This window comes from Paramacrobiotus metropolitanus, unplaced genomic scaffold (genome assembly GCF_019649055.1).
Source record: "Paramacrobiotus metropolitanus isolate TYO unplaced genomic scaffold, Prichtersi_v1.0 Parri_scaffold0000056, whole genome shotgun sequence".
NCBI classification, from domain to species: domain Eukaryota; kingdom Metazoa; phylum Tardigrada; class Eutardigrada; order Parachela; family Macrobiotidae; genus Paramacrobiotus; species Paramacrobiotus metropolitanus.
The window spans coordinates 940,081-961,645 of NW_026570276.1; the positions used below are offsets into that span (position 1 = coordinate 940,081).

Here is a 21,565-nt window from a genome sequence, read left to right on the forward strand (position 1 = left end):
CAAACACAACTGGCTGCGCGCTATCGCAACCGATACTGACTTGCAGTTAAACAAAATGGCCCGCTGATTTATCAAGGTGAGCTGAATACGCGCCATGTTTGATTGACTTCCTTTTAAACTCATTTCAATGAGCAATATCTTTTAAACACAAAACAGTTAACTTAATCCAACATAACATGCAGGTTTGGCTTTTTAATTACGTTTTAAAAAGTAGAGTTGGAAGCCGTCCCGGAAAGGAAAATTTCGAATTTCGGTACTGTAACTAATTCAGAAATCTTAATATTCAGCTGCATAGGTTAATGACCGACAGTGAATGTCGTCTTACAATGTCTGACAGAGTGGTTGTTCCTTGTTTTTTTTACTCCTTGGAAATGTGGCCTACAGTCATTGTGTTCGACCATGACACGGGAGAGTTGCAACTGCTCGCATGAAATTCTTACGAAATCCTCAAACGGACAATTTGAAAACAAATTTCTAATAATGCATATCAATTGACAAACTTATCTGGATAAAACCCGTTTCTGCAAAGGGCAATATATCAGCCTTGATGTCTTCGAGTTGCGGCATGTTGGTGCGTAATTGCACACTTACGGTTAACAAGATACTGGGTATCGTACGTAATTTTGCAGTAGGTAATATTTGCTTGAATCAATTACACTTTCTGTAATACAAATTACAAGTATCTAATAAATAAGCTAGAAAATTTGGGGGAGCAAGTTCAGCTGGCCAAGGCTTTCGGTAAGGGGTTTCTTCGAAAGAGCGATTGTGCCGTAAAGAAGTTCATAATTATAATAATATTATAACTATGTACAATGTACTCGTACCGTATTTTTACTAACTTGCGCATGGTTTACTGATTATGTATTGGTTTACTGATTATGTATTCCGACTGGCTCACATAGATGGTTTTTCGAGTAGGTCATAATTTTTACATAATTTCAGTTATGTAGATCTGTTAACGATGACTGCTTATACAAACTTATGTGAAAATGCAATGATATATTTGCACTTTTTTAATATTATTTGCAGTCTTTTCGTTTTACTAAGCTATTCTAATTTATTGCGGTTGCCTTCAATTTTGCGTAAGAATGGTTCTTGCCAGTAACAACACTTTTTAAACTTCAGAAAAACGCTCTTTAATTGATGTTCGCATTATCATCGCACTTTGTAGTAATGTAGCATATAAAATAAAGAAATAATAATTCCACAACCAAATCTTTAATCTAAATCATCTTCTAATCTTCCGGGAAGTAAAGCGTAGACGATACGCAAAAACTGTAAATACGGTAATACGATACATATACCTATACGATACGTCATACGATTAATAACAAACGGTTAAAACGGTTAAAATTTAACAAAAATCAAGCGGTCAAAGGTAGAAACAAAATAAAATCGCCCGTTATCACATAATTCACAATCCACACTCAATGGGCCGGGGATGAGCCAGCTGTTTCTTGATGTACTCAATCTGTGATTCCGACAACTGCCAGTCACGGGCATCCTTGTCAAAGTTCTCCTTCGCGCCGTAGCCGTACAGGTAGCCGTGGATGCGGGTTGCCACATGCGAACGGATAAGTTCCGAATCCGACAGGTTGAAGCTGTTATACAGCGAGACGTGTTCCCGTAAATGGTACTTCTGATGGTAGCTGCAAGACTCACACAGTAGGTTACTTCTTACGACAGCAGGTACTCGTACACAATAATCTTGTAACCGAAAACGAAAACAGCAAAATAATCAAATATTCAAAAAAATTGGTAAGGACTGGCCAAAAAGATTAACTCGAACTGTTTTATTCGATTAATTCTTAGCCGCGAAAAGAAAATCCTGCCTACAGAAAAATTAATATGCCAATACAAATACCCAACTGGGTAACATAAATTCATTAAGTGACACTTCCTTACGTGGAAAGTGACCGAAAAATTACACGTAATTGAATTGTCGATGTATTACGTACTAAAATCGAAAATGACAATTGAAAAATCACTGCGCTTAAACAGAACTAGAAATGTCACGTGCACTGTAATAAAAACAGCATAACGCCCAAATTACACAGAAAAAAGGACTCATAAAAATAATCCAACCAATTCGTAATGTTCTTGTGGTCTCAAATAGCATATAAGAGCAGAATACTGTACTATGCGAAGAATTAGAAATACATACTTGAAAAAAATTCGATTAGTTAGTTAAAACGTTTTAAAAATTTGACCTAGTTATATTAAATTAGCAAATTAAGGAAACGGATTCTGAAAAATTAAAACTGAAAATTATAGCAGCATTAAAATTAAATGAAAATTGGGAGACTTTTTTTCCTTACAAAGACTTAATTTTCAACAGGAAGTGCGTACTTTTCAGCATCATAAAACGTCCCAAATGGCTCAATGTCTGTGACGATGGGTCGGTTGAATTTCTTCTGATATTCCGCCTTTGTCTGCTCGGCCAGCTGGTGCTGTAGCTCGTTGTGGTAATAAATGGCCGATTTATACTGCGCTTTATGTTTGGAGGTGGGATCGTGTTCCGTCCAGAATACATCCAGCATCGCCTTATAATCGGTCTGCGTTGGGTCGTATTCGATTTGGATGGCTTCGGTGTGATCGCCGCTAAGTATAACAAAATGAATATCAACACGAATAATTTTAAAAGCAATATTCGTTCCGTTATTGTTCAACTATAGTATAATAAAAACTGAAACCTAAAATCATATAAATACTCTAGTAATTTACGTTAACATCCTGGGCCTAGAGCACAGAATTAAGCACTTCGTTCGCTTTTTCCTAAACCGTCACATTGACATACATAACAAGATGCGCACCTTTTTAAGGAAAAAACAGAGTCTGCAATTTCTGTTTTATGGAAGCAAACGAAATATTTTTTTACGAGGTTAAAACTTGGATTCACGGTCAGGTTGAGTAAGTTAACCGTTCCTGTGCAGTTCTCAAATAATATTAGTTTTCGTAATCCCTACAATATTCGTATTGTCACACATTATATAATTTAGTAAGTTTATCTATTATGAGTCTACGAGTATATCTATATATGTACAAAGTTCCGATTAACTGTGGGGAAATCGTACCATCAGCTTAGCATTTTTAAAATTTAAAAGAGAAAGCGAAGATCAAGCCAGCACGAGCTATGTGCATTGTACAGTACACTGATTTAATCATTTACTTTGTTTAGTATTACCAAAACATGAAAATTTTAGTAAGGATTGAAAACAACTCTGAAAAACGTATTTAACAGCGCCAATGTATAGATGTAAAAACGCAATTTCCTTAACACGCCAATTGTTAAAACAGTTCAAACTGCAATAAATTTGCACATAATATTGTGGTGAGAGTCTGCGTTTTACTTACAGGCTGCGATAAGTGGGATTAACTTTGGTTCCTCCCGTATACCCCACTTTGGTGCGGATAACTCCCTTTTTTCCGCCAAATATAGGCTCCGGTGCCCAAAAACAGCCCATCGCAAATGTGGCTGTCTCCGTTGGAATGCTGGGTTCCTGGAATTTGCTGGCTGATCCCGTTATACTTGCCATTCTGACTCCGCCAGCCTGTATACGGTAATGAGTCTGGTTACGGTACTGACAATCTGGGAACCCAATATCAAACACAATTCCAATAATGTTTGTAAGAAGTAGGATTCAGAACGATAAAACGAAGGACAAACTCAAAGGATATTTAGAAAACATGAGTCTGTTTGCATTTATACCCGACGTATAACCGCGTTAACATTTATGATTATGGCGTCTTACACTGAAGGCTCTAGTCAGCCACTGCAGCATCTGCAATGTACAACCGATGGCACAAACGCACACGAAATATACGTTAATCAATAATCAATTTCAGGTGAAGGACAAATATCCCGTCATTTAACCGTAGAGCTGGAAAAACTACGGAGAAATAAACAAGTCGAGTGCCTCGAATATCAAACTTTCCAGCTCGTTAATTATCAGTAATCTGATGAATGTAATAAACTTTGTTTCTCCGTTCTCGCAGTCTAGCATGTGCACTGCGACGGCCAGAGTCGCGCGACAGCTAGGCGGATATCCGGTTTAGCCAGTAGCGAGCGGAGGCCAAACACTAACGAAAATCTAACTAATTATAGGAAATATGGTTTCTTCTTTGCAAATAAATACGTTTTGTAGAAAAATAACTGTCATGTACAGATAAAAATGCAATGCTAGACAAATCGATATAATTATCTATCTGTACTTAATACTTTTGTACTTTGTAGAGTTATGTTAACATTCTGTGGAGATAGACATGCGGTATTTCTGTAGCTTCGTGCAGTATAAAGTTATTAGTCTACTCAGACATTATATAAGCACCGAGTAAATGTTAAAATTGAGAAGTAACTGGAACTTTAAATGGCTAAAGTTGCAACAGGGTCACAGTTACAGTTTTAATTTTTAGTCTCCGGGAACACGGCCGGAACGTACGATTCACAATCTTCGAAGATTTTGTAAGAGAATTGATTAATGTTGTTTGTAATACCTTTCCTATAAGTAAAGTGAGATTTTTGGAAAAAAAAACACGTCAGTTCGATCTGTTCAGTTGTTTGTCCTTGGAATAATTAAATTCTGCATAAGAAAAGCTTATTTTTGGAGTCTTCCGGAGCTACTAAGAAAAGTACGCTGGCGTTTAATTGCAATATACTGTACGTATACGTTTTTGCGCTCTTATACGAGTATATGCGCAAAGCAGCAAAATTAACAGAACTAATTATAATTTGTAAGTGAACCCTTTTCTACTTGTACTTATTAATTTGTAATTTTAAAGCCGGTGTAATGCATACTGGGAAAACCACATTACTCGTTTCATATAAATTTCCGCATGCCGTCGGAGTATTGTGTATTCTGCTACCTTTTTGACGCTTTTGTCTGGGGAAACAAACATTTCTGCCGCTGCCCTGCGTGCACACGTGCTTTTACGATCTGTGCGTTGACAAACCTGGCGGTATGCGGAATATTAACTTTACTCACAAATCACAATCACAACGCCGCGGTTATTAAAATGCGGCACTCGCCCTTGACAATGGCCATTCTACTCCACCGTTCTTCGCATTTACGGGCATTGTTCAAACAATTTTACATCACTGTTTTATGGCTCGACGGCTGCAAAAATTCTTTCCGCTAAATCGCGCCAATTGTGTTAACTGTAAAGCAATAATGGACACGTATTACTAACGTGTAATATACCGCACATGCGCAGGTATTACTCATGAATTGTAATTCTTTCCGGTATGAACAGTATTCAGGAGTTAATAAATTGTCATATTCCGCGACAGCTTGTTTTCATTTTGTCGTGCGATTGAAATTAAGCACAGCTTTTACAAAAGTTTTTCAAGGTTCGTTTTTTCACATTATCACTGCACCATATGGATTTTTAATAACAATATCTGTGCTTTTCATACAATATAGAATGTGGATAAATTATTATTGTGTAGCAACATTGCTACTGCTAGGGTATCACTCCGTGACCTTTGTTACTGCAACCATATCATGTACATATGGCAGCGGTGAAGCTGTGTGTTTTGTTAACTATGGTCCAAGCGATGGCTCGCCCATTACATGGAGCGCCGATACCGCCTTGGCAGGAGCAAAAATCAATCTACCTGATGTGACAGTACTGCGAATTCTGAACAATGCCACCAGTGAGCAGCCGGAAGCTGGCCACCGACTACAGCTACAAGATGCCGCATTCAGCGGATTAACGAATCTACGACAGTTGCATTTATTTAAATTTAACAACGTACAGATTACCGGGAAAGCTCTGGCCAGTATCGGCAGTATAACCGTCCTCAATCTGACCCGAGTACTGTATGGAGACTTTTTTAATCCATATTGGAATGACGTCGTGTCATATACGAATGCTTCGGCCGAATTAAGGGAGCTGTACATACATAACTGTGATCAGAGTACTTTTAATAATGGACTGGGATTGCTGGAACTGGGAACCAACGGCGATAAACTTCGAAAATTGTCTCTAGCCCACAATAAAATCTGCTTTTTTGCGCCTTTGCAAAAAGCGTTGAACGAGCTGGAATACTTAGATCTACACGATAATCGTTGTGGGGGTAAGCGTGCTAAGCGATCGCCTGAAACCCAGTAATCAAAGTTAACACGCGCGTCATGTACGATTCGAGACACTTGATAAAAACTATACCAATAAAACTATTTTTAGAGAAGGCTGAAAAAAGGCTGAAATGGTTTTGGGTTTATGTGCTCAACGTAGAGGTTATTTTCAAAAATTTTTTTGTCAGCTGGTCTGCTAAAATTTACCGACCCGATGGAAACGAAATAATGGCTTAAACTGTATTGTACCACCGCTTCGATTTTTCTCATACGTTGTTCACTTTAAGCTTAAAATTTATTCTTATGTATACTGCTAACCAAGTTGTAAGAGTAAAATTTAAAAAAAACAAAGTTTAAAAAAATAATTGGCCACAGAGTGAGTACGCGTACGCGAAAATAAGTAGAAGCTGGAGCGTCCGCACTGTTCGTGTATATTGTAATTCTGCTACATTACAATCAGTATTATAGTAATTTTTCTGCTGCCGTACCGTGCGTTTGGGCTTTTTGCGATAATCTGAATAAAACATATGAAGTCCGATTTTTACAGGTAGCTTTTCGATCACTCCTGGATTTTTAACGAAATTCCCTAAACTCCAGTATTTGGACGTATCAAAAACGGATTTTCCGGGTATCGGTCTTGACGAGTGGGTCACCAAACCGACCGTCAATGTAATCCGCATTCTCAAAGCCGCCGAATGCAACATTAGATCTCTCCTGGTTAACCAATTTGACGCATTCAGAAGCTTAACCCATCTCGATCTGTCCAGGAACAAAGCCCTAGTCGCCATCTCCAGCAACGCTTTTGCCAATCTCCGACTAGATACCCTCAACCTATCCGGGAATCCAAACATGATTTTTAGCGGGCAAGGTGAGGTGTTCGCTAACACCACGGTGCGTAATCTGGACTTGTCGCTAAGTTCCCAAGACGCGAAGATAACGCAAACGTTATGGGACTACAACATCACCGCTCCACTGCGGCCGGAACTGGTGGTGCTCAATATGAGCGGTCGAATAATTCCTGATGGACGCTACATTGCTCTGGCTAGATATCCCAATTTAGAGGTCGCTGTTTTATCCCGGATGAGCCTGAAATCAGAGACACTGATGTACCCAATCAGCAATAGGGACATCGGTAACAAACTGCGAATCCTTGACCTTTCTGACAACAAACTCACGGCTTTTCCTAACGACACCGGGGCCGCCTTCCAGAGATTATGGAATAAGGATACCAAGATGGAGAAGCTGCTGTTGCACAATAATCCTCTCCAGTGTAAAGCCTGCGGGAACGTGTATTTGATGCGCTGGATTGCCAATGACAGTGACTGTCGGGATAGAGCCAAGAGTGTCCTGTGTTTAGTGTTGCCCGGGATGACGACATCCGACTGCCCAACGTGCTTGGACAACGGTGTATCCAGACCGATTAATCAGTTGAGCGTTCGCGATTTCGACATGTGTGCCGGGGAAAAGTGCACAACACCAAAGAACAGTGCGATGAGTTTGGCATCGAGTGTCTTTATCCATATAATACTTAGTTCTCTCCTGGTATTGTATTCCCGCTAATTTTTTATTGAGCAGTTTCTAAAGACAAAAAAGTAATGATTTCCAGAAGCCTTTTATGTCTTCATTTCGCACCACGCAATGACCTTATTAGAGAAACCAATGTTACTGTAACTACTTATAAAAATTTTAAACCGACATTATAACCAGTTATTGTTTTATATAATTACCATGTTGATACTAACAATACTGTATGGATGTCTTTATTCCTTGTATTTTGTTAGTAAATGCAAGTATATTGATTGGTTTAAGAATGTCTTGGCAGGAAAGGAAAAAAAATAAACGCTTTAGCCCACCGAAAAACGTTTTTGGGAAACTTCTGCATTAACTTTGTACTTATCATTGTGAAGGATATTATCAGTGTGGAAACTGGAGAGATTACAATATACCATGTAAGTACAGTAAGTAAATGTACACGAGAATTCAAACTTTCCTTATAGTCTCATGGCATCATGAGTGGAAGATCCAATATTTAATTAATTCAGAAATATGGGTAAAATGCATATGTTGGTCCGAGCGTGGCTGATTTTGTTGCGGCAAATGTTGTTATTAACGATGACTTCCGGTTGCACTACAGAATCTGCGCAAGTGATACAATCTCTGCACAACAGTGCGGAAACTCCCCACAACTGGCTTACCGCTTCACTGTATTATTTTACGATGTCGAGGCTAATTTTTGATAATTGTATTCAAGTGGAGGAAATTATTAATCGCCAGAGACAAGAAATTATAATAAATACGAAGCATCTTTCGGCAATGTTCAGTCATAACCATGAACGCCACTTTGGCTCAGTGGTAGAGCATCAGTCTCGTACACTCCATTTGCGGGAGTTAACTGAGGGTCCTGGGTTCGATCCCCAGAAGTGGCTATTTTTTGCTCATTATCACAATCATAAAACAGCCGTTATCAAACAGAGATTACGGTAAACCATTTAGCAATCATTTCTGATAAGATTTCGCAGCTACCAAGTAACACGCGAATGCAACTTAAAAATGGTTTAAAATTTTTGTTATATCGATTTTTATTCCACCGCTTTGACGTCCCCCTCGGGTGTCGTGCAGTAGAACGCATCCACACTGAACGCCGAAATGCGCCGGCATTTTTCCCGTAACTCCGTCCAGCGGCTGCCGGTCTTGACCTTGACATTATTCTCCATATCTTTCACCACGATCACGTGATCCTCGTCGTACACATCCGCACTAACGCCGGTCGTATCATAGCGTTTAAATTTCTGCGTTTCGTGATCGAAGGACCATATTCGGGTGGTCTTCCGGTCGGCCGCCAGCAGAAAGCCGTCAATCCCGACACTGACGCTGGTTTTCTTGCCGCCGGTCGGATCCAGTTTGAACCATTTGTTGGCCACGTACCGGTAGATGTCGCCGTCGCCGGTGGAGGCGTACGTCTCCTCGAAAGACATCGGGGCGAAGGTTAGGAATTTGACACCACGGGGTACATCGGGAACCTGATCAGTAATTATAGCGATTCAATTTAAGATAACGCTGCATATAATACAGGTATGTGGGTGTGCGGCAAAACTGCCCGTGTTATTGTACTCTCTAACTGCATTTTAAGAAGAATAGTATGATAAAAATTACGTATGACTGCCACGGTATCAAAACTGCGGCTAAAATGCAGGCATAGGGTATAAATACAATAAATAAGAGCAACAAAGATATCGTAATTATTAATAATGAGTACTAAATAAATATAACTGCAGACGCAGCAATGTAATACAAAATAATTATTATAATTATAATATTATACAATACATACAACTAGTAAGCTGATATTCAGTAAAATTTATAATTATATTTATTTCTCATACCACTTAGCCGGGTGGTGTGATTGTGTATCTTTAATAAATGCGCATTAAATAATTTCGTTAACGGGCAGTCTAGGACGTTCGTGTATTGGATTAAAACAGGGAAAACTTTTTCATATGTCAGGTCTAGCCATATGCAGCGATACGGATCATTGTAGTGTAACGGCTTCTAACTATATTTCTTTGTCTTCCGTTAGTAAGACACTCAGATTTTCATTATCAATGCTTTCTCAATTTCAAGAACGTTTTTTTTTCAAATGCCGATCAGTTGTAAAGCCACCGAAAAAACAAAACGAAGCATACAACCGTTCAAAGGTAAAAAATTCAAAAAGCAAAAAAATTAAAGAAAATAAAATATGTCATTTCAAGTATACAATGAACAAAAATTAGTCTGCTTATTGTATACGAATAATTTATTTTGTTGTTCCGATAAGGCTTCGTAACTTTCCTCACGATTTAAATTTTTATTCCAATGCAATACGAGTGCACTCACCTCTTCTGGCTCATTGTTGTAATGGAAACGGAAGGCCTTCCCGTTAGCGTCCACAAACCACACGGAATCATCCCACGCTGTGAACGCAAATCCCACATTATCGGCCACCTTCCCCGGACGGTCGACATTCTGGTTCTTGCGCATCAGCTGATTATTCGCATTAACGAAGTAATACTCCACCGGCACGCAGTCCGTCGGGACACTTCCGGTGGCGTACACGGCATTACGCTGCAGAGCAGTGCCGGGCCGCGTGGGCGGGCTGTCGGTCGACAGATCGAACTGGGATTTTCCCGTCTGGGAGCTGGTGCGGCCGCGCGATTTGGAGCGGGAACGGGCATCCGCCAGGACCCACACGGATACAACAATAAAAAAGGCTAGGCAACACCGCATTGCTGGTTGATAGTCATACACGTGTACGCGCCTGTCCCAAAACGAAAAAAAAATTGATTGAACGACGCAGCTGGGTTAACGGCGTATTCTGTTGAAAATTAATCCGATGGAAATCAGAGCTTATTCGAAGCTACGGCACTACTGTAATCTTGTGATATGATCAGTTGATAATGAGCTCCGGCTAGGAAAGTTTAAATATAATTACTTGTACGGTCAAAAAGTCTCTCTGTTTTATCTGTATACGCAGTAGGTATATCTACGGAGTAGTTTGACATACAGCAGCAATTTATTAACGTTGATTTATTAACTTTCACTGTGTGTTGTACGGAATCTCACCAGACTCTTTAACGGTAAACATCCCATTAATTGCTGCAAGATTAAAAGTGCAAGAAACCTGTTTGAAGAGGATCTGCAGCGTACCGCGGTGCTATTTGGAAAAAAACGATATCTCCAGTTCATTATGTATTTGTTCGATCGATAATCCGTAACCAGAAGTCTAAGAACTATAGCAGCCACTAAATATGTCGGTATCAAATTTATTTCTGTTACGCATTGTAATTTAACAAAAAGCCTTGGTGCATTCAAAATATCGAAATAAAATTAATCCGAAAGCGAAAGTCTTGCCAACAATGATTTCATCCAATTCCATGCATTTTTAGCTGCTTGCATTTTGCGTAATATGCAGTATATTATAGATTGTATGTACTGTACATATACCGGTACATATAGTAAGTAGTGGTTGCACGGCGTGCAACCACTAACACAGTTCGAGCGCATCGTAATGGCAAGCGTAAAACATACAGTTTAGGTTAAAACGTACCGTTTATGAGAAAAGTCCACCATAATTTATTAGTTATTTTTGTCTAGGATATGTTCATCTTGTAATGCATAATGTAGCGATTATAGGGAAATGTGAGAATTACCTTATACTTTCGGAAAATAATGACTTCTCTACGTGGTCAGTACCAGTGTTTAAATTTTCCGATTACGCCGTTATCAAGTAAAAAGTTAATCCTACATCGAGAAGGCACTTTCTTAATGTCGAATAAAGTCTGGCTTTTAACAATCGCGTGTACATTTGGCAAATGTATTGCATTTTACACATTAGCGTAATACTCAATACATGGTGATACACTCAATACATTGTACCAATAATAAATTTAAAAAAGTTTAATGAAATTGTAATTAGCGGGGTGAAACAAAAACTACCCGAGTAAATGGTTGAAATAGCTCTATGAAAACAAATCAGCAATTAGAAAAATATGCGTAAGTTTACTGGATTTGGAATAGTAGGTACAGAGTACATCATAGTTATGTACATATGTTACCATGCAAATTAAAATTTAACAAATCTGGCGCTTTGAATATTAAAGTATCAGTCGACGGTTACAAAAACAAACCAACAAAGGAAAATGTTTTCCACTTGCGGCTATATGATATTTGTATCGAAGCTGTGTTACACCATGTAAGAACCGGAAATGCTGAAAAACGCGCCAGCAGTCGACCAAGCGCAGAAGTTGCCGGCTAATAGATATACGAGCATCTGTACAAGCTTGTCCGGTAATTTCTGCCGGTTCAAAACAGCGAAATACACAAATTTGCGTGTTGCGCCAAACGTAGTGTAGTGGCAATCGCTATAGCGCAAACTTCGCGCTAAATATGTGCTATCTGTACCTTTACGACAGAAATTACCGGACAAGCTTGTACTTAAGTACTCTCGGCACGTGTAAAGTTGCGAACCAGTGCACCGGAAATCAGCTGACCATAATTTTGTGGCAATTCTTAAAGCAAATATCGGTTGTGCTTTATTAAGTACCTAACCGGTTTTAAAAGAAGTCTCCCTGTCTTTTTTAAACTTTCGATCAAATACCGGCTCAGCGTTTATGTGGCGAGACCACGCGAGTGGGCATACGAACGGAGAATTGTCACAGGGGCATTACGATGTAATAAAATATTTTCCACTTAGAGCATTACTTGCAGATAATCAAAGTAAGTGGTTTCCGATTTAAAAAAATTTAGTTTAAAATCGTTTAACTTACATCTTACAACTTAAAATCGCAATAATGGAACGCTGGAATGGAAAAGTGGCCTTGGTAACCGGTGCATCACAAGGAATGGGAACGGCCATCTGCACCGAACTGGTGGAAAGCGGAATGATTGTGTATGGATGCGGACGGAAGTTGAATGCTCTTGAGGTCAGCTACAATTATATTTTGTAATTACTGCCCGAAAATTTTGTGATTTTGATACTGAGCACCGTACATGTTCCTTTGATTTTGATATTAATCGTACGTGTATTTTCATAACAAATTTGTGCAACCTTTCAGGAAGTGGCATCGCGTTTGAAGGGTTTGCCGGGTCAGTTCCATCCAATTCAGTGTGATCTGGGGATGAAAATTCCATTTTGAATGTGTTTGAAACCATCGAACGGCAGGCTGGAAAGCTGCATGTCCTGGTTAACGTTGCCGGTGTACTGAAGAATTGCACATTGCTGAACGCGGCGACGGAAGATTGGCGCGAGATGATTGACGTATGTACCGTCCAAAAATTTGGGCTATTCTGGCATTTTGCTTACCGTTGCTTTATTAGGTACTATTGCTTGCACCGGCGATCGCTTCTCGGGAAGCGGTCAAATTAATGAAAAAGCACGGAATCGACGATGGGCATATCATCAATATTCTGTCGTACGTTTCTTCAGTTTATCGCAGATTAAAACTTGTTTAAGTAAAACAAAAAAGTGAGATTTGAGAAAGTGTAAAAAGAAACTCTTAGCCGAAATAAAATGAAACTTGGCGCAGTTAACAATAAGATATATGTACAAGCATTAAGCAACAGTTAACGAAAACATTGACCGCTACTACAGACAGAATACTGTGAAACAAAATATTATTTTTTCAGGGTGGGACCACATTCCTTTCCGCCGCTCCCTTTCTTAGCATTTCCCTGTGCGATGAAATGCGCTTTATTAGCGATTGACAAAGGCCTTCGCAATGAGCTGCAGTTGCAGCAACATACCGGAATTCGCATTTCCGTAAGGTCACGCGAACTACGGTCGCGAAAGCCGGTTAAACATAAACGTTAACCTTTGCTTGCAGTCTATTAGTCCCGGGATGACGGATACCAACACATTCGACACTATCACCGATGAGCACCTCAATCGAGCGCACCCTATGAAAATGCTGAAAGCTGAGGATATCGCGGAGGGTGTGAAGTATGTTCTCAGCACACCACCGGGATGCAATGTCTTCGATGTCTGGATGCACCCAACAGGCGGCTTTTAATCAGATTGTGGTGCGCTTTCGTTCTTTAACGGAATTTCGGGAAAACGATCCTCCTGCTTCAATGGCAAGACGTGTGTCCAACATTTTTATTGCGCTTAGTAGAACCAGAATTATTGTCATTAAATGTGGATGGAATGCAATTAAGATTATTTGCATTTCCCGTTCATTAACAGCGCTAGTAAGAGCATATTTATTTTGCGCTTGTAATGTCCGTAAGGAGTGCACTTCCTTTCGCGCGCCGGTCTAGCCGAAACATGAACTTAAAACGAGACTTGATTTAATTCTGTCGTTTGTTACTCTCAAAGTAGCGTAAAAGTTTGGAATACAGATAAATTTAAAATCGCGGAGAATGTGAACGCTGAATTCAAGCTGCATAGACAATGCAGTGTTTTCGGATGCTGCGGTGCCCATATGCGTTTCTCGCCGCAAACTGAAAATATAAACAAAAAATTACCGAAATCAATTCCAAGGAGACAAAGTCGGTTGATCACAAAATCCTAGTCAGCTGCAGCTGGCCTTTCACGAAGAATGAGCTTTTCAAGGTCAGTACACACTGTGTACACGCTGCTTCTGGGGAGCTGGGTCGCAGCGTCAGCTAAATTAAGTTATCAAATAGGACCTGGAAATATGGAATCGTCCCACCTTCTAATAAAATCTTATAGTTCCCTGGTTTTTATTTAGTTTGTTGGTGCATGGACATAGATACGGTACAAACAAGTTGCCGAATTCGGCGCTTTGACGACTAACCAGCACTTTCCACCTGAAATCCAACCAACAGAAAAGAAAGCAAAAGATATACTGTAACGAAGCTGTATAGTACAATGCATACCACGTGGACAGGATTAGTGAAGGAATCCAGTAATTTTTCTTTTGAATGTATTCCGAAAGCGGTGCGTGCAGCGTAACAATGTACATAATATGTGCATTGTTAAGCACTTGTTTTGGCCTTATTCACATTTCACAATGTTATTGTGGATAAAGTCAAAACAGGGAAAGGGATTGTAGGAAAGTATACGAAGCTGCAATAAACCTGAGGTCTATATTATACGAGACTTGCGCACGTTCTGGCCAACATTTACGGAGTGTTGTTAACACCGTAACCGTCTTTACTTAAAAGTCCGCTGCTATTAAACGCTAGCTGCGGATTTTTATGTAAAACCTTCGAATATTTGCACGGCAGCCAGAAAACGGAAGTGGTTACTGAAAATATTTTATGAATTATTAACACAAATAATGATACTGTTTGTTAATAAACAGTTGCCCTACTACGCCAGAATTTGCGTTGTATGGATTACGGATGCCACGGTAACAACGTCACCAGCTGCAGAAATCCTTCGTAATATGACATCGAGGATATCAAAATCTGTTCTGGACCACTGTATGAAACTCCTGTTAGGAGCATTAGGAGCTTTAGTATTAACGTTTCTAATGCTCCTATCCGTACATAGTTACATAGTAGCCCAAGCTTAGCTTCACATAGCTTTTGGTACAGTGAATTGTCGAGCAAGGCTATCAGCCTGCTAGCCTTGCTAGACCGGATAGCCATCTTATTGCACTGGAAGCTCCGGAAACCGCGACAGATTGGACTGGACCAGTGCATGGACCTGGAGCATTTGCAAGCCGAGGCGTCCCATCTCATAGACAGGATTTCGAAGATCACAGACTCCTGCAGCATCAAGGGACCGTATAGTATGGCGGCTGCTTAGATTCCGCGTAATACAATACCTGAAGTTAAATAATTGTGCATAACTACACCGCTACGTGTCCCTAAAAAGAGAACCCATGCATTTGTTTATGCAGGATTAATATGCTTGAAGATCAGCTGTCTGAAGAACAGATAGGTCTAGTTTGCCGGTAACGCAGGCAAAAAAACGATGACAACAATACTTCATATATTATGTTTGGTCTACCGCAGACCGCATGTACCGTAAGTACTTGGTAAACCATACCATCTACATATTTGTACACACATATCCTCCTCCAGGAAAATAAGCTTTACCATTAAAAATCTCTTGATGTAAGAGTACTGTATTATTTATGCAGCAGGTCGTTTTTGCTTGCCCTAACAGGACTTTCGCTTTTTGGACTCATATACCATAAAAGTCGAAGAAACAAAAAATTTGTTATTAAATTTTTCATACATTTTGCTACTGCGCGGCTTGGGATCGATATAAGACGTCTGCCGAGTCGTTGCAGCTAGGCATTATTAAAACTAATAGCAGTTTGCTCCCTTGTTTACGCGCATTTTGCGGCAGGTTCATTGAACCGTGACAGATTCTTATATGCGGTATACGACTAGAATCAGTCGTAGCATATAAGAAACTGTAGTTTCGGTTTTTGGTATTCGATATCCGTGTGTAAACAAAAATAATTTTTGGCGCCCGTAGAGTACGGAAGGGTCCGGCCGGTTGAAGGAAGCGGTGGGGCCTAACAGTCATGTGACATGAGTCATGTGACATGAGTCGAGTAACGATGCGTGAAACTTGTAGATGGCGTTGTTAGCTCGGCATCTTCTTTAGGTTACATTAGTGCATTAGCGCTGCAACTTGTATGTGTACAAATCACCCATACATACATACAACTAAGACGTTTTCGCAATTGCCATTGGCTGGCCCAGCCTACTTTTGCCTACCTGTATAGATGTATGCGTGATTTGTATACATACAAGTAAGAAACGCAAATGCACTATTATGTGCTCCTACATTCTGTAGGAGCACCTTGCAATGTGCTCGTACATTATGCAGGAGCACATTGCATCGGTTTCATCGGTTCTTGGAGGAGAAAAACGGAATTGTAGTATCCAAACAAACCTAATCCAATATGCTCCTGCAATGTGCTCCTACATATGTAGGAGCACATTGCAATGTGCTCCTATATATATGTGCTCCTACATATGTAGGAGCATATTACAATGTGCTCCTACATAATGTACGACTACATTGCAGGAGCATATTGTATGTGGAGATTATAAAGGGTAGGAATATAAAGTGCTGAATAGAGAATTTAATAATATAGTGAATTATATTAAAGGTGATATGTTTGACGAAAAGTGATAATGAAGAAAGGGTGTACTAATCCAGTGTAGCGAAGAAAGGGTCAACATTGAATTTGGGTGAAAGTAAAGGGATTTTTACTGTAGTATGGTATAAATATGTTCGACTTTCTGGCTGTTCGTATTTGAGTGTTTAATGAAGTGTTACAGAAGTGGAGTATGTTGTGGGTTGTAGATAGTGATGGATTATTGTGGAAAATTTAAGAAATTTCGAGAAAGTTGATTGCTTAATGGAGCAGACTATCGTGTTTTGCTCTGATAGTCTTGGATGTGTAGGAACAGGTGGTTTGTATATGGGAAGTAGGTTGGTAGGTACATTAAAAGGTTGTTCGAGAAAATGTATAGTTTAATTGGTTTGTTGACTGGATTTTTTGAGTTCGGTGGGTATATAAAAAGTTGAGGAATCTGTGTTTGAGTTATTATGGAGTGGACGAAGTATATTGAGTGAGCAAAATGTTTTTCTTGTTGGTTAGTTTTTGGTGGCTGGTGTGGATACTTACTGATTCAGGTTGCTGTCTTTTGTTTAGCTTTGGTAAGTCTTTTTAGGTTGAGTATGGTTTAGTAAAGTTTTCTTTTATACATTATTTTCGTTTAAGAATTCTTTTTTTAACAAAATAATGGAAGGTGGTTGTGATCGTAAGAAATACATGCGTGAGTATATGGGTGATTATAGAAAGAAATGCAAAATCGAAACTGATGGTAATTGTAGCAGGGAGGATAATGTAGGAAGTGGTGATTATCTTAGATATGAGAATGTAAAAGTTAAAAAACAAAAATGTAATCGGAATACTAAAGATGGTGCGTTTTCTGGTATGCTAGGAAAAAAATTATTGGACAATTTGTGTAAAGGCAACGTGCTAAACGACATTTGCGGAGTATGGTAATGTGTAATGGTTGTCCGGATCTTTTCTTAAGCATTACTTTACAATTTTGTTCTGAATTGTTGTGTTTTGCTGACCCTGTTAAGTTTACATTTTTGTTTTTTAACTTCACATTTTTATGTCTAACATCATCAATACTTCATTATCTTCCTTGCTACAATTACCATCAGTTTCCGTTTTGCGGTTTTTTTTCTATAATCACGCACATACTCACGCATGTATTTCTTGCGATCACAACCAGTTTCCATTATTTTATTTAAAAAAACAATACTTAAAAGAAACTATCTATGAAAGCAAACTTACTAAACTATACCCAACCTAAAAAGACCAAAGCCAAACAAAACACAACAACCTGAATCAGTACGCTTCCGAAAATCTAAACCGGCCACCAGAAAATAACCACAAGAAAAACATTCTCCTCACTGCATATACTCCGTCAAGTCCATAATAACTCAAACACAACGTTCCTCTACTTCTACTAATATACCCACTGAAATCAAAAAATCCAGTCAACAAACCAATTAAACCAAACATTCTCTCGAACAACCTTTTAATGTACATCCCAGCCTACATCCCATATACAAACCACCTGTTACTACACATCCAAGACTATCAGTGCAAAACATAATAGTTCGCTCCATTAAGCAATCAACTTTCTTAACTACACAAATTACGAGTACTACTACACAAATTACTACCACCAAAATGACTGTGTTAACCTATGGAAAGTTACAGACTAAACGCGCAATTTTCAGGGTCTCAACTGTAGTAAAGAAACTCGTGTCCTTCATACACTCACAAAATTCTTTCCCCTACTATTATTATTCCTGTTATACGAGTATACACAAATCCGAAATTATTTTAAATCCCAGTATTCCTCTTTCTTATCCCGTACCTGCCGCTACACAATCGAGAGATTGTCCACGCAGTGTATTTAAAAGATTCCGTTCTGATATACTCGTCCAGTACACCACCGAGTGGCACCGACACGTGGGCAGCGGAAGCTTTAAATCGTGGTAACTTCCGCCATCCTGAAAATTTTTGGTAACCGGTTTCCGAAATAAAATTTCTAGATTTTCTGTTTTCGAACCATCAAAATGATGTGAATATTTATTTTTTACAGTAAGTTTTAACATCTGTGGTTCTTCTTCGTACGAAGATTACAAAAATGATTGCAACTGCGTGTACAGTCAACTTTATCACGACTGTATACTGATCACAAATAATTATACGGTTACTTAAAGCACCGGCAGTAAATCATGCAGAATATTGCAGTTAGGCTAGAAGAATGTACAGTGGTACGAGTATAAATGATGCTGCGGATGAGAGAAAATTTAAATTTTTAACTTATGTGTATGTTGATTCGCTTTCCAGTAAGGCCGTAAGGGAACAAATACATTATACATATGTTTATTGTCTTCCGTATGAATACGTGGTAAAATTACAAAACATCAGAGGAGATCTTCCAAGCCACACAGCTGAGGCTTTGGATATGCATTAACTGGCGGCTAAGAAAATAAATTAACAAATGAAAATGTTTCCATTTGCAATTGTATCATATCAAACTGTGTGCGATGATTATACTATGAGAACAGCAGATGCTGAAAACCGTGACTGTCTGCCGATCAAGCGCGGAAACCGCCGGCACATACAGCAAACCCCATTTTGTTCAATGCAGTGCTATCTCTTCACACTGAATCGGCAGACCAGACGGCATTCAGCGCTGCTCAAATTCTCTAAACAAATAAGATTTGAGCTTTGTTACGTAACCGGTTATTAAAAGAAAACTGCAGGGCTGTTGTTGTCTTTTCTGGGCTTTTAAACAAATACCGGCTCAGCGGTTTCTGTATGCCAGGAAACTTCACGAGAACTCTTACAAACCCAGATAAATAAAGCGCACCTGGCCATTGCATAATACTTTTACATTTTTTAAGCGACGCACATCACGGTACAAGGGAATTTTTCTGCCTCCCTAAGCCAAGCCCGCTAATTTCTCGCCACTATTTTGCATGTCGTTACGGAACGCACAGAGTTAAATCGTTTAAAATTTTGCAATAATTATTCTACGTAATAATGGAACGGTGGAATGGAAAAGTGGCGTTGGTGACCGGTGCATCGCAGGGAATGGGAACGGCCATCTGCACCGAACTGGTCAAAAGCGGAATGATTGTGTATGGATGCGGCCGGAAATTGAACGCACTCGAGGTCAACCACCATTTATTTTTTAACTTACTGCCTGTTAGTGTTGATATGAAATACGGTAAAGGGATTTCTTAACAAATTTGTACAACTTTCAGGAAGTGGGAACGCGTTTGAAAGATTCGCCGGGCCAGTTCCATCCGATTCAATGTGATCTACGGGATGAGAAGTCCATTTTAAATGTGTTTCAAACCATCGATCGCCAGGCCGGGAAACTCCATGTCTTGGTTAATGTAGCCGGTGTACTAAAGAACTGCACATTGCTGAATGCGTCGACGGAAGACTGGCGTGAGATGATCGATGTACGTGTTAAGAAAAGTGTCTAGTTTGCCGTTTTTGACACCTGCTGAAAATTGCTTGACAGATATTGCTGCTGGCACCGGCGATTGCGTCTCGCGAAGCGGTTAAAATAATGAAGAAACACGGGATCAACGACGGGCATATTATTAACATTCTCTCGTAAGCTTTTTTAACTCTTTGCTTTAATGTAACAAAAAGTACTTAAGCTGCAATTAAATATTTGCAAACTACGAACATAATTTAAATAACAATTTCGGTAAAAATTAATAAAATTTATAAAGGTACCATGCCGTGCAATTAAAATGCAAAAAAAACTTTATCGAACGTTGCGGTAGTTTGTGTTTTAAATGTATAAACCAGTTCTAAAATAAAAATAACATAAAACTAAAATAATAAAATTATGTGTGATAAAAAAGTTGTTAGCAAAGCATATTTTATCATTATCGGCCAACCTAAATATTAATGTAATTTTTTCAGTATTGGAGTACATTCGTTTCCGCCGCTGCCTTTCCTAGCGTTTCCTTGCGCGATGAAATGCGCTTTACTGGCCATTAACAAAGGCTTGAGGAATGAACTACAGCTGCAAGAGCATACCGGGATTCGCGTTACGGTAACGTAGTTCAGATTATGATGAAAAAAAGAAATTCAACATAAGCCTTTATTGCAGTCCATTAGTCCCGGGATGACGGATACCAGTACATACGACACAATTACGGATGAGCATATTAATCGAGCACACCCTATGAAAGCACTGCAGGCCGGTGATATCGCGGCGGGAGTGAAGTATGTCCTCAGCACACCACCGGGATGTAATGTCTTCGATGTTGCCATGCAGCCAACCGGCGGCTTTTAATCGTTCGACTATGGTGTAGCTTTAATTACTTTACATACATAGTTAAATGTTGCATACATAATTAAATGTTTACATACATAATTAAATGTTAAAACCTCTTGCGCGGTATATCTTTGCATAAGCAACACTCAGCTGCAGGTGGCTTTAGCGGGCGGCTATTTGAGCAACGGCAGCTGCGGAAGTCGTGGGTATATTCAGAATAAATTAACGTTTACTATAGATAATAATTTATTATCTATACAGTTTTCGGAAGAAAAATTGGTATGGTCGAATGCAAAACATTTGTCCGGCGTGTAATTAGTATTTGAGATCATGCAACAAAAAGCGATTCCAAGGCAGAAAACACCGAAGTCACGGAAAATTTGCAAAAAACAATACTGAAGCGTTATCTACGGACTACGAGATCGGGGCTTATTTATTAATAATCAACGTACAGATCAGGTGGAAGAAAAATAAACACGTGATATTACTCACAACAGCAAAACTTCATTTAAACTATCCACTCCGTCCATCGTGCCAAGGATAGATGCTACATTTCCGCGCTGAATTTCCAGTGAAAGCCGTTGGCGCAGAAATTCATGCGATCGACGCTCTCCCGTGTGCTGCTGCAGTCTTTTGCCCAACTCTTTTACAATGGCGATAGCCGACGGGCCCCAGGGTCC

General features: G+C 39.4%; 5 protein-coding genes and 1 non-coding gene across 6 annotated transcripts; 4 read left to right on the plus strand and 2 right to left on the minus strand.

Annotated features, from left to right (window-relative positions):
- Positions 1 to 1,122: 1,122 nt before the first annotated feature.
- On the minus strand, positions 1,123 to 3,987 carry LOC129592805 (peptide methionine sulfoxide reductase-like). Its single transcript, XM_055488925.1, has 4 exons — positions 3,753 to 3,987; positions 3,355 to 3,551; positions 2,350 to 2,601; positions 1,123 to 1,649 (listed from the first exon to the last, which is right to left on the minus strand). The coding sequence occupies exons 1-4, from the start codon at positions 3,780 to 3,782 to the stop codon at positions 1,415 to 1,417; spliced, it is 714 nt and encodes a 237-aa protein (XP_055344900.1). The 5' UTR covers positions 3,783 to 3,987; the 3' UTR covers positions 1,123 to 1,414.
- Positions 3,988 to 5,193: 1,206 nt separating this feature from the next.
- Positions 5,194 to 7,921, plus strand: LOC129592803 (uncharacterized). The gene is made up of 2 exons (XM_055488923.1): positions 5,194 to 6,076; positions 6,622 to 7,921. The coding sequence occupies exons 1-2, from the start codon at positions 5,221 to 5,223 to the stop codon at positions 7,632 to 7,634; spliced, it is 1,869 nt and encodes a 622-aa protein (XP_055344898.1). The 5' UTR covers positions 5,194 to 5,220; the 3' UTR covers positions 7,635 to 7,921.
- Positions 7,922 to 8,409: 488 nt separating this feature from the next.
- Trnat-cgu (transfer RNA threonine (anticodon CGU)) lies at positions 8,410 to 8,500 on the plus strand. Its single transcript is given in 2 exon segments — positions 8,410 to 8,445; positions 8,465 to 8,500. It is a non-coding gene; the product is annotated as a tRNA-Thr (tRNA).
- Positions 8,488 to 10,582, minus strand: LOC129592781 (uncharacterized). The gene is made up of 2 exons (XM_055488902.1): positions 9,948 to 10,582; positions 8,488 to 9,094 (listed from the first exon to the last, which is right to left on the minus strand). Exons 1-2 carry the CDS (start codon positions 10,335 to 10,337, stop codon positions 8,654 to 8,656), a joined length of 831 nt encoding a protein of 276 aa, XP_055344877.1. The 5' UTR covers positions 10,338 to 10,582; the 3' UTR covers positions 8,488 to 8,653.
- A 1,355-nt stretch (positions 10,583 to 11,937) lies between these two features.
- Positions 11,938 to 13,936, plus strand: LOC129592838 (dehydrogenase/reductase SDR family member 11-like). Its single transcript, XM_055488965.1, has 5 exons — positions 11,938 to 12,532; positions 12,772 to 12,867; positions 12,927 to 13,021; positions 13,236 to 13,368; positions 13,433 to 13,936. Exons 1-5 carry the CDS (start codon positions 12,401 to 12,403, stop codon positions 13,616 to 13,618), a joined length of 642 nt encoding a protein of 213 aa, XP_055344940.1. The 5' UTR covers positions 11,938 to 12,400; the 3' UTR covers positions 13,619 to 13,936.
- A 5,508-nt stretch (positions 13,937 to 19,444) lies between these two features.
- On the plus strand, positions 19,445 to 21,148 carry LOC129592800 (dehydrogenase/reductase SDR family member 11-like). The gene is made up of 5 exons (XM_055488918.1): positions 19,445 to 19,756; positions 19,849 to 20,052; positions 20,115 to 20,209; positions 20,528 to 20,660; positions 20,718 to 21,148. Exons 1-5 carry the CDS (start codon positions 19,625 to 19,627, stop codon positions 20,901 to 20,903), a joined length of 750 nt encoding a protein of 249 aa, XP_055344893.1. The 5' UTR covers positions 19,445 to 19,624; the 3' UTR covers positions 20,904 to 21,148.
- Positions 21,149 to 21,565: the final 417 nt, after the last annotated feature.